General features: G+C 33.7%; 3 protein-coding genes and 1 pseudogene across 5 annotated transcripts; 3 read left to right on the forward strand and 1 right to left on the reverse strand.

Moving 5' to 3' along the window:
• The first annotated feature begins 643 nt into the window (after positions 1–643).
• Positions 644–1,933, forward strand: LOC130499826 (probable hexosyltransferase MUCI70). 2 transcript variants are annotated; one of them, XR_008938683.1, is made up of 4 exons: positions 644–841; positions 1,019–1,283; positions 1,376–1,485; positions 1,570–1,933. XR_008938683.1 is itself a non-coding variant. In XM_056994256.1 (3 exons), exons 1-3 carry the CDS (start codon positions 830–832, stop codon positions 1,441–1,443), a joined length of 345 nt encoding a protein of 114 aa, XP_056850236.1. In that variant the 5' UTR covers positions 644–829; the 3' UTR covers positions 1,444–1,933. The 2 variants fall into 2 exon arrangements, 1 of the variants encoding a protein (XP_056850236.1); XM_056994256.1 differs by having other exon boundaries at positions 1,376–1,933.
• Positions 1,934–2,887: 954 nt separating this feature from the next.
• Positions 2,888–4,455, reverse strand: LOC130499564 (synaptotagmin-5-like). Of its 2 annotated transcripts, XR_008938436.1 has the most exons (5): positions 4,036–4,453; positions 3,861–3,964; positions 3,722–3,772; positions 3,506–3,626; positions 2,901–3,064 (listed from the first exon to the last, which is right to left on the reverse strand). XR_008938436.1 is itself a non-coding variant. In XM_056993742.1 (4 exons), exons 2-4 carry the CDS (start codon positions 3,935–3,937, stop codon positions 2,904–2,906), a joined length of 498 nt encoding a protein of 165 aa, XP_056849722.1. In that variant the 5' UTR covers positions 3,938–3,964; positions 4,036–4,455; the 3' UTR covers positions 2,888–2,903. The 2 variants fall into 2 exon arrangements, 1 of the variants encoding a protein (XP_056849722.1); XM_056993742.1 differs by having other exon boundaries at positions 2,888–3,064; positions 3,722–3,964; positions 4,036–4,455.
• Positions 4,456–5,619: 1,164 nt separating this feature from the next.
• On the forward strand, positions 5,620–6,846 carry LOC108824673 (uncharacterized). The gene is made up of 2 exons (XM_018598080.1): positions 5,620–6,229; positions 6,308–6,846. Exons 1-2 carry the CDS (start codon positions 5,620–5,622, stop codon positions 6,844–6,846), a joined length of 1,149 nt encoding a protein of 382 aa, XP_018453582.1.
• Positions 6,847–8,704: 1,858 nt separating this feature from the next.
• On the forward strand, positions 8,705–9,692 carry LOC108824674 (F-box protein At1g69090-like; annotated as a pseudogene).
• The last annotated feature ends 3,828 nt before the right edge of the window (positions 9,693–13,520 follow it).

A 13,520-nucleotide genomic window follows, 5' to 3' on the forward strand; every position in this document is an offset into this window, starting at 1 on the left:
TGTAAAATATATAAACGTCTTTGAAATTATCTTTATTGACATCTGTAATCATTTTATATAATTTTATATAATACCTTGGATAGAATTTTTATTAATTAAAAATCCATAAAAAAATTGTTAGCTTGGAAAGAAATTAAATGTATAAATCAGTTATAAAAATACAATTGAGTATATTAGTTATAGATTAAAAAAATAAAAAGCTAAGAGCTTGATATTTTCCTCTGAACTATACATACCCACACTTAACCCATAAAATAATTGAGTAAATTAGTTATAGGTTAAAAAGATAAAAAGAAAAAACAATTGTTTTACATATTAATTTTTAACTTTTATAATAGAAAATATTATTTCCAGATAATAACATAATATATATAAGAATTATCTTATTTTTTTTTAAAATTAACATTTTATTATATTAATTTATAATCAATTATTTAATAGAACATGGGGAAATTTCATGTTTACACTTTCTCTCATACCACAATTCATTTATACCACTAATATGAGGACATTTTCATAAATACACTTTTCATTAATGAGCAAATTACAATAGTACCCATGGTTGGTTTCTCTTTCGCGTGATTCATCTTCTCTTCCCCTTCGACGAGTTCCGGCATCTCTCTCACACACTACCAACATCGACGACTCCGGCGACAAAATTGACGACTCCGGTGACGAAATCGACGAATCCGGTGATAAAACCCTAGTCTTCCAGTTCTCAGTCAAGCACGAGCAAAAGCTTGACTTGTGGTGGTGGCTACATGAAGCTTCTCAGTGGTGATGTTGCTCATCTTCTATATCTCCGTCGTCGTCTTCCTCCGCATCCTCTATGCCGGCAAAGGTTACTCCTTTTCTTAGCTTGTGTGATTGGTCTTAGATAAAAGGTGTATGCTTTGTGTGTGTACCCAGTGTGTTTTGTTTTGCCCTTAGAATTGTTGACAACGATACTTTAAGAACTAGTGTTTACTTGAGGAATCTACTTAAGAGGTGGATTTTGATTTAAAGGTTATTATTGTAGAATCAGGTGAAGATGGTCAGGAAGTTCAAGTTCCTCCGAGTCTTCACATCAATGGCACTTCTTGTTGTAAATCATTCTATCTTGTTACCAACAAACGAAGAGCAAAAGATCAACATTCGGAATATATCTTCTCTAGTCACAAGTGTCACACTGTCTCCTCCTCCTCCTATACATTTTCTTGGCTATACGCTTCCTCAAGGACATCCTTGTCACACGTTCACCTTACCTCCCCCACCTGCCAACAATAAAAGGACTGGACCTCGCCGTAAGTCTTGATTGTTGTTGGTTGAATATATCTGAGATTTTAGGAAACGTTTTGTAAGAAAATATGTTCCATAACGTTACGTATTGGTACAGCGCTTATGTTTCCTCTAGAATCACTGGTTCGCCTAATCGTCCACACTTCCTCTAGAGTCACTGGTTAGCCTAATCGTCCACTCGTTGTTTTCATTGATGGACACTGCACGGTACACTCCTTGGTAGTTAGTTTCTTTAGATGAATCTAGTAGGAGTTTTCATGTCCATGTTGTGAAACGTTTATTTTATTGCAGACGCAGCTAGAAGAAACATGGTCAGCTTTGTTTTCAGGGATCAGATACGCAAAGAACTTCACCAAACCGGTTTGTTTCCGCCACACCATTCTCTCACCGTTGGGATACGAGACCGCGCTTTTGAAGGGCTTGTCCGGAGAGATTGAATGCAACGGAGAATCAGCTTACATTCTGTGGCTAGACCCGGACAACACAAAAACCGTGATGCTCTCAAAGGTGGTTTCATTGCTCAAATGCCTATGCTAGTAGCAGATTTTCTGGTTATGGATGCTTCTATAGCTTATCGATGGATGCAGCAGTATAATAAATAGGTTAGACATCCAAATCGGTCGTAGTCGTTAAATGAAGGCCATTTACATGGAGATGCATTACTATTTATAAGCCTTTATCAATACTTTTATGGTTTCTTTTGAATTTAAATAATTTTATAAGGTTTTATAAGTTATTTATAATATTATATAAACTATTTATAAGACTATATAAACTATTTATAAACCTTTAAAATGATCTATAAACATCTTATAAATGATCTATAAATCATTATAAATGATTTATAAACCATTACAAATGATTTGTAATATCTTATAAACAATTCATAAACCCTTATAAGTAATGCGTAAACCTTTATAAATGATTCTAATAACAAATAAAATTATAAAAATATAATTTATAAAGGTTTATAAAGTAAATAAATATATTTATTTATAGTTTATAAACCATTTATAAAGGTTTATAAAGATTTATAAAAATATTATAAAGGCTTTATAAAAAAATATAAAAGGTATGAAAATTGTTTAGAGAGTCTTCTTGAGCTGTTTGAAAAATATCTATTCTGCTAAATCAGTTTATAACACTTATAAAACTAAAATTAGTCAATAACAATAATAAATTAACTTAAAGCCTCAAAAATCACTTTATAAGCCACAAATCAGTTTATAAGGCCATATAAATCAATTTATAAAAATTTATAAGTATATATAAACTGGTGTTTCCTTTGTAAGAATTTAAATCTTTTGTGTTTCAGTTATAAACTCTTATAAAAAGTGTACCCATTAATAAAAGTTTATAATTATTTATAAGTATTTACAAATTGGTTAAGAACAAATAATACTTTTTTACAGACTATAAAATTAGCTTTTAAAAATTGGTTTAGAGTTTTTATTATAAAAGTTCATAATTGGTATAACAGACATACCATTTATAATAGTTCATAGAGACATAAAACTATTTATAAATCATTTAAGGGTTAACTTAATCGTTTATAAGGGTTAATAAAATCATTTATATGGATTAAAAAGCATATTAAAACATTACTGATCATAACCCCCCTTTATTTATAAGACTTCACAAATCAATTCATAGGGGTTTATAAACTGAACTGGAAGAGATACACCAACTAAGGTCTTGATGCCAAGTACTATATTTGGATTCCCATCCCAATTCATATCAAGCTCCATGGTCATCCCATTTTCATCACCTTCTATAATGGAAACACCTACAGAAACACCAAGGAGCACAAGCAATCTCATAAACTGTAAAGCAACGGCAAAGTATTAGTTTAAGATTATGGCTCTTATTTTTGCAAACTTTGAAAACACTATCCACAGAAATGTAAAGCATACCGTGGCCATTGAATATTAGTTTTCCAGTTTAATATAAACCATTTCTCATTCTTTTTATTCACTTGAATATAAATTTTCCCTTGGACATGATACAGTTACTAACTTACTATCAAGTAAAAGTAGGTTACAAAGTGGAGAAGCGTTGAAAACATAAACAATCTCGACTAAGAATCCAAACTCACGATAGACTCACACCAAACCAAAAAGTTCAAAAGCAAAGAGATTTCAACGCCAACTCAAATTGATTCAATTTGCACAAGTTTTAGTTACCTCACAAACACAAAAAAAAAACATTACATTTAAACAAAGCAAACCTGTAAACTGAGGCGCCACGGTACCGAGAGTAAGCTTAGAAAATGTCAAGGAGGCAACAACGGCAGGTCTATATTGCTCGAGATCCGGCTCTACGGATGCCCTTATAAGCACAGAGGCTGCCTAAAAACTCCAATGAACAGGAAAGAAAACCTCTTTAGAAAAAAATATCTTCATAAAAATGTCACAATATCAAATCTCTCTCTCATTCAACATACCTCATCAACATAAGGCCAGATCTTAGTCAAGTGATGGTTCAGCCAAGTCAACTGAAGTAAAACAAAAACGCCAAAAGTGAACACCAATTCGCAAAAAAAAAAGGAAGAAGCTTTATACTCAATTAGGGGAGACTTTAACTTCTGACGCTCGGAGAAAACGACCCAGGAAGAATAAAACTCAGCGGGGAGAAGCTTCCTTGAATCCTCCACCGTCATCCTCGCGAAAGCAGCCACCTTATTCGCCTGACATTAAAAAAAACTGTAAAAACGAATCGTTTCGAAAAAAGAGTGTGTGTGTGTGTGTGTGAGCTCACAAGTTCAGAGCGAAGCTTGGATCGATAATTCTCCGCCTTGACGAAGCCGATGATGATTGTGATTCCCACGGCGAGTCCGATCACAAGTTGAGGAAGCTTCAGATCTGACCAATTTAAAATCTCCAGACACAGATCGAAGTATGTCGCCAGAGCTCGTCTTCCTTCACCGGATCTCTTTGTTTTTCGTCGGAGCTATTCGTTCTTCTTTGTCGGAGATCTTTCTTTTTCTCTAGAGCTTCTCCGTGTTTGCCGTGTACAATCTTCCTCGGAGTCGTCGAATTTAGCCAGAGTCGTCGAATTTCACCGGAGTCGTCGAATATCGCCGGAGAGACCTTTGCCGTAGTCGTCGAATATAGTCATCAATCTGAGAAATTTTAAAATCGTGTAGGAGAAGATATGTTTGTGTTTGATCAGCTAAGGGTACAATGGTACTTTATCTATTAAAATTTTAGTGGTAAAATTGATTAGTGTAAATTTGAAAAGTGGTATCATGAAAGTGGTATTTATGGTAATTTCCCATAGAACATTTAAATTTAATATTATTAATATAAATTCGTTTTTAATTATACAATAACTTATATACAAAATTTTATTAAGGGTACTAATAACTTTGTCCCTCTAAATTTTAATGTGATACCTTAAATGTAAAGAAAATCAATTCTCTCGGATAGATAGCGTTTAAGAAACTGTGATTAGCCACATAACCCGTAATTTATTAAATCTCACCTTGACCTGTCAACAATAAACCTGTTCTCCCGACAAATACAATTGACTCGGGGTTATTTTCTCCTCATCTCTTTCTTTCAACAAGTTCGGTAACAGAGAAATACCATAAAGAGTGAAGATGTATATTCTGTATCAATTCATAAAGTACTATATGAGGAAATACATTTGTGTGTCATGAAGATGGGCTGAATTGGAGTTCGTGTTTTGTGGGTTTGTTAAGTTTGGAGAAGAGTTAATATATTTACTGGAATATTTATATTAAGTGTAAATGGTATTATTTGGAGAGGAAAAGGCAAAAGAGTTATTCATTAAAAAAAAAGTTGCTTAAGTTGCTTTTGGAAGAACTTGTGGAGTAAATTCTGATTATCTATATACAAGGAAGACGTGTCTCAATGGAGAAATGTGTCTCTGCTAAAAAGAAGAAAAGTCGAGAGATTGTTTTGGTATTGCTTGTGTGATCAAGCCTTTGGTGTCACTGCTCTGCGTTAGGTGTTGACGTAGTTGGTGAAGTACTTCCGAGAAGTGGAAGATTGAAGTCTGAACTTAGGGAGAGTTTAGCTCGGGGTTTGGAGGATCCTGATAAACAGAAGTCTAGACTTTAGGGTGAGTTTTAGCTTAGGATTGGGCTAATCCTAAAGGATTCTTGTAATGGAAAATATTGGTGTAAGACTTTCTTGTTCTAGTGAATTCGGAAAAAAAACTTGTATCTTTTACTTTCTGCACTTTAATTCTCTGCTCTCACTACATCAACAATTGGTATCAGAGCGGGTCACCTAGGTTACTGGTGTGATCTGGGAGAGTGAGGACAGAAACTGGTTCAGGAAGAAAGACATAGTTTCAAGTAGATCTTGAGGATTGATGGAGAGAACTAAGTTACCGCTCAAGAAGCGTCTTTCTTGGAATGGGTCTTCTATGGAGTTCATGGTTAATGATTACATGAAGGAGAAAGGAACAAGAGGAAGATTTGGTAATTCCCTAAAGGTTCTACAGTGCCTTGGATGCAAAGGTTTTGGGCATGTACAAGCTGAATGTACAAATCTGCAGAAGCGAAAGAAGAAGATAGTCACCAAGAGTGATTCTAATGATGGTAAGGTGCTAAAGAATATTGTGGCATTCACAACTTTTGTTCTTGGTTCTAAGACAAAATCTGCGGCGGGATATGCGTCAGCGTCTGTGTCAGGGTCTTCATGTGAAGTGATGATGATGCTAGCTGTAAGTGATGATGATGATGGAAAGTTTGATCTTGCTGGGAATTATGAAAAGCTGTATGAGAATTGGCTCAAACATGTTGAGGCGAATTCTGAGTTGACTAAGGAGAAGGTCAAGCTAGAAGTTCAAGTTGCTGAAGCACTTAAGTATGCTTCAGAGAAAAAAGAAGAAGCACGACAGGCTGGTGCTCAACTTGTAGAGACTCAAAAGGGTTTGAGGATGCTGAATGGTGGGACGAACCAGTTAGATCATCTTCTAAGTATTGGAAAAAGTGATCGATGTGGCCTTTGATATCAAAGAGAATGTTCTACAGCTGAAGGTGTTTTTGTATCAGCAGGAAAAACTGAGGTTTTAGCTACGTTTACTATGAAGCCAGAGGTTAAAGTGTCTGTAGAGAAGACATCCAATGGAAAGACTGCAGTAAAGACTGCAACTGATGTGAAGAACGCGACTGCTACACATAGTGCAACGGCAAATGCTACGGCGACTACTCCAGAGAAAGTTTATGGATTGAAGAGTGCAGCTCAACAAAAGTTTCGGCATGTTTGTCATTATTGTGGTGTGGTGGGGCACATTAGGCCAAGGTGTTTCAAGTTGCTGAGAGAGAAGAATCAGATGGTGCAAGCTTATGGTGTTTATGGTATGAGGAGTCATGGTCATGTATGTTATTCTTGTGGAGTTCAAGGGCATATTCGACGTGAGTATTTCAAGCCAGTTCAAAGAGCTAATCATGGAGGATTTGGGCTCAGGAATTCGTGGTCTATGAGATTTGATCATTGTGGAGATGGTGGAATGGGATTTCCTCCTTATTTTGGAGGATATATCATATTAGTCTTTAACCATGATGTGACTCATAGGAGGAGATTGAAGACGTAGCCTTTTGTCTAGAGGTGATGAGTTCACATGCATAGTCAAAAAGAGGGAGATTGAAGATGTATATTCTGTATCAGTTCGTGAAATACTACATGTGGTAGTACATGTGTGTGTCATGAAGATGGGCTGAGTTGGAGTTCGTGTTTTGTGATGTCTGTGGACTTGTTAAGTTTGGAGAAGAGGTAATATATTTACTGGAATATTTATATTAAGTGTAAATGGTATTACTTGGAGATGAAAAGGCAAGAGAGTTATTCCTTAAGAAAAAAAAGAAAAGTTGCTTAAGTTGCTTTTGGAAGAACTTGTAGAGTAAGTTCTGGTTATCTATACAAAGAAGACGTGCTTCAATGGAGAAAGGTGTCTCTGCTAAAAAGAAAGAAAAGTCGAGATATCGTTTTGGTGTTGCTTTGTTGATCAAACATTTGGTGTCACTGCTCTGCGTTAGGTGTTGACGTAGTTGGTGAAGTACTTCCGAGAAGTGGAAGATTGAAGTCTGAACTCAGGGAGAATTTAGCTCGGGTTTGGAGGATTCTGATAAACAGAAGTCTAGACTCTAGAGTGCGTTTTACCTTAGGATTGGAGTAATTCTAAAAGATTCTTGTAATAGAAAAGATTGGTGTAAGATTTTCTTGTTCTAGTGAATTCGAAAAGAAAAACTTGTGTCTTTTTACTTTCTGCACTTTAATTCTCTGCTCTCTCTACATTAACAGAGAGATGATAGGAGAGAGAGAAAGCATTAAGGTCGCCACAATCCCGAATAATGGAAAAACGCAAAGTGGAGATATCAGACAAAGTAGGATCACTAGTTTGGGATCACCAGTTTGTGGCCTCATGCTTATGCCTCTTTTTGCATAAAGTTGTGAGCTCCTGTTATTTTCTTAAAGCATAAGACCATGCTTCTTCCTCTTATTATTTATATGTAAATCCGTATATGATTTTCTAACACATGTAAATCAGTCATGTAGGAGACTAGAGTACGAGAGAGGCCATGTTCTATATTTACTTACAGTGTTTGTTAATAATCAAAACCATTTTCTTATATCTTGATTTCGCTAACATGTAATTATCACCTAAAGGAGACCAAGAAGAGCACTATCAATTGAGTTTGAAGTTTTTTGAGTATGCATCAATGCGATAGAATCTCAGTACTAAATTACCAAGAATACTTTCGACTTATAGCTAATAGCTCTCACTAATGAAGATGATATGTTCTGTTAATTTCTCTATAGAAGCCAGACTAACAAAAGAACACTATGGTTATACGTTCATTCAAAAGAGAATATTTAAAAACACTTAAAATTGTAAAGATAAAGCAGAGAGTTAATTGGTGTTAAAGTTGGGGATAGAAACACCAATTCAAAGACGTTCGGAAAAAAATGGTTTAAAGTTGACCGGTCAGGCTTCACAACCGTTAGCATTATCCCAATCTCCTCATACTTCCCGAAATCTCAGGCCGTCTCAGTAACCCGAAGAAACCCTCATTAGTGGTCTAACCTGTTATGGGTTTTCAATCTAAAACCAATTGGCAATAAGAAAAATGACCAATCTATCTTATATGTTGATTATGATCCCTTCCAACAACTTTTTGTGTCTAATACGCTTTCTCGATATGATATTTTTTGAGCGTCAATCTTGGAATGTTCGGGGAATGATCGATGTGCCAATTTTAGGCCAGGTCGATATGGATTGGGTTAGACTGTTTGGATTGGACTATAATACCATGTTAAGCTAAATAGACTTAAAACCTAAAAAACAATTGGTGATAAGAAAAATGGTCCTTCTATCTTATATATTGTTTAGGATCCCTTAATATTACCGATGTAGGATACTTTATGTCTAATATAACCTTTCTTTACATCTCATGCAACTGATCTTTTAACGCCTTAGCTTTACCAATTTTGAAAAAGATAAATCGTTTGTTCATCTTGGTAATATGGTTCGAGACAATCTAAGACAAACAATAAGATCTCTTGGATGGTTCTTCTCCTTGAGGAAAATAATTACTGTCTCATTTGTTCTATCCTGAAGATACAGAAGAAAAGCTCTACAAGACTCAAAATCTTGGTGACGACTTTGCAAAGAGTTCTTGTTTGGTGACTCATAGAAGCTGGCTTTTACATGAAGACACTCTTTATATGGGTTTTACTCTTTTAAACCGCGAGAAGATCAGTTGACCTATATTGTTTACTCTCGGATATTGGAGAACCAAATATTACCTTTTTGGATCTTGTTTATTTCAAAAAGGAGATAACTCGTGGAAATAATCACAAAAAGTCGGCAGGTATCCAAGAAGACATGGTATTCAAAGATCAGAAGCTCTATTGTCTCGCCGATGTTGAACTCCATATTTTTCGACTTTTCTGGTGAATTTTTTCTGCAAGTTTTCATAGTTAGCGTCGGGGGATGAGTAAAACTAGAAATAATAGGCCGGATAAGATCGCCCAAACCATGGGAATTCCATAAGCTTTGCAGTAGGAATAATGTGGTAGTCACTTTACAGAGGATATGTCTTAAGTGTTATGGGAAAAAGTCCTTGTACGTCTGAAACATGGAACTTTAGAATCTTCAATATGGATTCATCAAAAGGGAAGATTAACTGGGAGAAAATTGTTTCTTTGGGAGATGAGTCGATTCTTTTAGATTTGGGTATTATAGTGCTTGCTAAGGATCTAGAAGGCATCACTAGTAACTCCATTTACTTCACTGGTGGTGAGATAAGTTGTTACAATACTAAAATCTTTGTATTCAGTCTCCATACAAAGAAGGTTGAAAAACTACCACAACTTGTTTCTTCTTCTATTTCGTTCTCTAGAGCTCATTGGTTCTTACCAAGTTTCAGGAATCCTTGATTCTTTAAAGATGGATTTCTCTTTGTTGTTTTTTTTTTAATTTAAGATTTAACAATAATTAGAGTTAGGATATTTATATTGTGAAAATATAAAAAAGAAACACATCAAACACTTTGTCACAGATGTTAAAATGGATAAAACATTGGGTGTGTATAAATTATATTTCAGGTATTAGTATACCCATTGTTGGGTCAAAATCAGTGTTTTTGACATCTTGTATATATGTTTTACAATTGGTTTTCAAGTCTTTATCGAGTCTTTCTAGTCTTTTTTAAATCATTTCTGGTCTGGAGTTGCATTGGATGGGAGATGAATCAGTTGGAGCAAAAGAGGCGAAAAATATTGCAATTTCTAAATTTTCACGCGTAGCAGCCTGATGGCTGATCCTGATCGAGCGGAGCACCCGAGTGTCTGCTCCAGCGGTACGGATTTTTAAGGAAACTACAAGATATTTCGGTATTTTCCTTAGTCATCTCATCTTTTCTTCCAGACGCTTGTGGCTTCCATATATCTTCTTTTTCTCTTTCACTTTTTTTCTACGGTAGCTTTTGCAAGAGACGAGACCCTAGATTTCTATTGTTGATATTTCATACCTTGTAAAGAGACACAGCTCCAACTCTCTCACCCCAAAGAAGATTATCCTGAATCATATTTTTATCTTTTAGTTGCATGAAGTATTATTCAGAATCTATGCTTGTATTTTCTTATGTTATGTCTGAGTAGCGGCTAGCTTAGTCTAGAGTTCTAGGGTGTTAATTCCCTAAGCTAAACATAAATAATTTAATCATTTGATTGTCTTCACTCATAGTTTCTCTTACTACTTGCATTAGTCTGATCACTTAATGCATGAACTTATGTTTAATATATTCATTAACCGTAGTAGATAACTTGACATGTCATGAATGAGCTTTGCATCTTTAATCAGAGAAAGTAGATAATAGGATGAGTGAACTTATCGTACTTGTTCTCTAATGTTGCTATCGTGTCTTGATCCAAGCGAGAACTTAGGTATCAAGATCGATCTACAAGGAAGAGTTCCACGAGAGTGGAATGTTCTATCTTGAGTGATCTGAGTTCTAGATTTGTGCTTAACTGAAATTGAATAATTATTTGGCTCACAAGTGTTGACACCCAATGAAGTGACCCTAGACTAGCATTTTAATCAATTGAAAACCCCAAACCAGTCGTGTTACTTTTTTATTATGCTTCTTTAAACTCAACCTCCCCCTCCCAATTTTGTTTTGGCTTAATATTGAACCATTAGGATAAGTGTAAACTGGTCCTCTGGAACTGAATCTTAAATACTACAACATCACTCTTAACTTAACAATAGCATAAGGTTCATTTTTAGTGCACGAGATAACAATACTATATACGCCTTGTACATTTCGAAAAAGATACATAGAACAAACTCCGCATGATTTCCCGGAAAAGAACAAACACTACAAGAAGATATGCAATTAACGATGACACATTTCGCCGTGAGTTCATTATTAATCACCTATTACAATAAACTAACAACAAATAATTAATTGTCGTTAATGTGCGTCGTAACAGACAATTTGTTGTAAATTTAATGATGATCCAAAAGCGGCAATCTTTCGTCTTAAACTAATTTGTCGTAGAAGAGATATAACATCTCGTCTCAGGTTTTTGTTGTAATTGGATTAAATTTTCATTGTTATGTAGTATACTTATAAGGTTGTTAAACAAACTCAAATACTACGACAAATTAACATCTACAGTCGAATCGAAGTAATTTCATCCTAAATCATTATGAAGAAATTACTTTTCATAATTTATACGTCGTTTATTTTATAGGAAAAATTACTTTGACTATCGATTTAATTCATCGTAAGCTTTTGGAAAAATAAAAAAACATATTAAAAACTTTATAAATTTGAAACTGAAAATATAAAATACAAACATTTAAAACATGAAATAATTTAATATCTAAATTATTAAAAACTGAAAAGTGAAATTAAACAAAACGCCTATGCAAAACGTTAATGTTATTTGATATTTTGAGTTATTTTATTCTATGATTTTTATTAGTTGAATTAGATTTAATTAATGCAAAAAAAAAGAAACAACATAAATAAAATTTAACAGTTTCTTAATTGGTATGGAAAACCCTTAAGTACTAAGTAAATTGAAACGGGGAATGCAATATAATTCTCACTATGAAAGTTTAGCTAACATGAAAACAACCATTTTGTTTTTTTTTTTAATATTTGAAAAGATGATCTTTATCTTTTTAATAAATGTGTCTAGATGTATCATGGATGATTATGGATACGAATAGAAAAATCTTTTTACATTATATAGAAGAGCTGCACGTATATATTCAATTGGTTATAATAATATAATAAGTTCTGTTTATATATTATATGAAATTTATTGAGGGAGAAGTTTTGAGTGTGACTACCTGGTTGAATTGCATCACTGCTTTTGTCACTTGTAAGGGTCAGTCCGGAGCATCGACAAAAGAACTTAGAGCATCCACAACGGTAAGCTTACTGTGGAGTCTTTCAAAAAAAAATTTATTTTATTTTATTAGTTTTTTTCGTTTAATTTAAAAAAAAAAATTAGCTAATCATGGGCCACTACGTGTCGTGGAGCCCGCAATACAGTAACGAAACTCACCATGGATCAATCCTTATTTTCGAACTTTTTTAGACTGATCCGATACAGAAACTAACAAAAGTCATATTTTAATATATTTTTTTTAAGGATTGGGTTTATGAAACCCCATTGCACATGCTCTTATAGCTTAGGACATCGCAATTTTAAACGAAAATTTAGTTGTATATAGGACATAAATCTTTTTACATGAATAACAAAGACATAAAATTTTATATGAGTTTAAAGTACTTCCTCCGTTTCTTAAAGAGTGTCGTTGTGACATTTTTCACACAGACTAAGAAAGTTGTTGAAATATATGTAAGTTGTAATTAATTATACCTCTTTGACCAATAGTATTTTAGATAAATAAAATTATTTATAAAATCAATGTAGTTTGCAATTAATTTTCAGCTGAAAGTTAGTATAATTTACTTTAGAATTGTAAAGTGACACTCTTTGTGTAACAAGAAAATAAGTTCAGAATGACACTTATTATGAAACAGAGGGAGAGGGAGTATCAATAAACAAATTAAAAATGTTAGCTCGGCACTGCTTGTTGGGGAAAAATTTGTCTAGCGAAGTAAGTTCTGCTGTCTGTTAATTATGCAATACGACTAGTCAAAGTGTTCATAAAAAATATTAATGATTTTAATGATGTTAATGTCTCTTGAATGGTGTAGTTGATTTTAAATTATAGAAGCTAAACCAAATCTCAACAATTTCTTGTTTTGTTCTGTTTGGTTCACCAACTTCTCTTCTCAGCAATTGTGGCGATATGCATTTATTCGTAATATTTTAAAACATTCACTAATTAGGTTTTATTGGAGGTTGCTGATTTTGTTTAGAATATAAACATCGATTATTGTTGAAGTTATTTAGCAACTATTGTACTTCTTAAAGACTTAATTTGTAAACTAAGACAAACTAGCATTTTGTGATTTGTAAACGAACACAAACTAGTGTTAACAAAAAAAATTCTTATACAAACTAGCTACAAAATTTAATCTTTGACAGAATTATCGGATTTTTTGTATACCGTACGTTTACACTTAGAAATATATCAACGTTGACAATGACACAATCATGCATATATAGTTAAATTTTACTTTATAACTAAAACTAAAAAGATCTTGAAAGCAAAAGAAAAAAAAAACTTTTTTTTTTGAAATTAAGAAAAAGAAAATTTGCAAAAATAAAAACTAC

The sequence above is a fragment of the Raphanus sativus genome, chromosome 9 (assembly GCF_000801105.2).
Source record: "Raphanus sativus cultivar WK10039 chromosome 9, ASM80110v3, whole genome shotgun sequence".
Taxonomy (NCBI): domain Eukaryota; kingdom Viridiplantae; phylum Streptophyta; class Magnoliopsida; order Brassicales; family Brassicaceae; genus Raphanus; species Raphanus sativus.

Excerpts from the sequence above, each read along its gene's own strand:
- LOC130499826 (XM_056994256.1), top strand. Across the intron at positions 1,284-1,375 it reads TAAAAGGACTGGACCTCGCC|CGCTTATGTTTCCTCTAGAA; the intron begins GTAAGTCTTGAT and ends GTATTGGTACAG.
- LOC130499564 (XM_056993742.1), bottom strand. The coding sequence starts at position 3,937 with ATGACGGTGGAGGATTCAAGGAAGCTTCTCCCCGCTGAGTTTTATTCT. Across the intron at positions 3,627-3,721 it reads TCTGGCCTTATGTTGATGAG|GCAGCCTCTGTGCTTATAAG; the intron begins GTATGTTGAATG and ends TGGAGTTTTTAG. Across the intron at positions 3,065-3,505 it reads CGTGGCGCCTCAGTTTACAG|GTGTTTCCATTATAGAAGGT; the intron begins GTTTGCTTTGTT and ends GTGTTTCTGTAG.
- LOC108824673 (XM_018598080.1), top strand. The coding sequence starts at position 5,620 with ATGGAGAGAACTAAGTTACCGCTCAAGAAGCGTCTTTCTTGGAATGGG. Across the intron at positions 6,230-6,307 it reads CCAGTTAGATCATCTTCTAA|GAAAAACTGAGGTTTTAGCT; the intron begins GTATTGGAAAAA and ends TTGTATCAGCAG.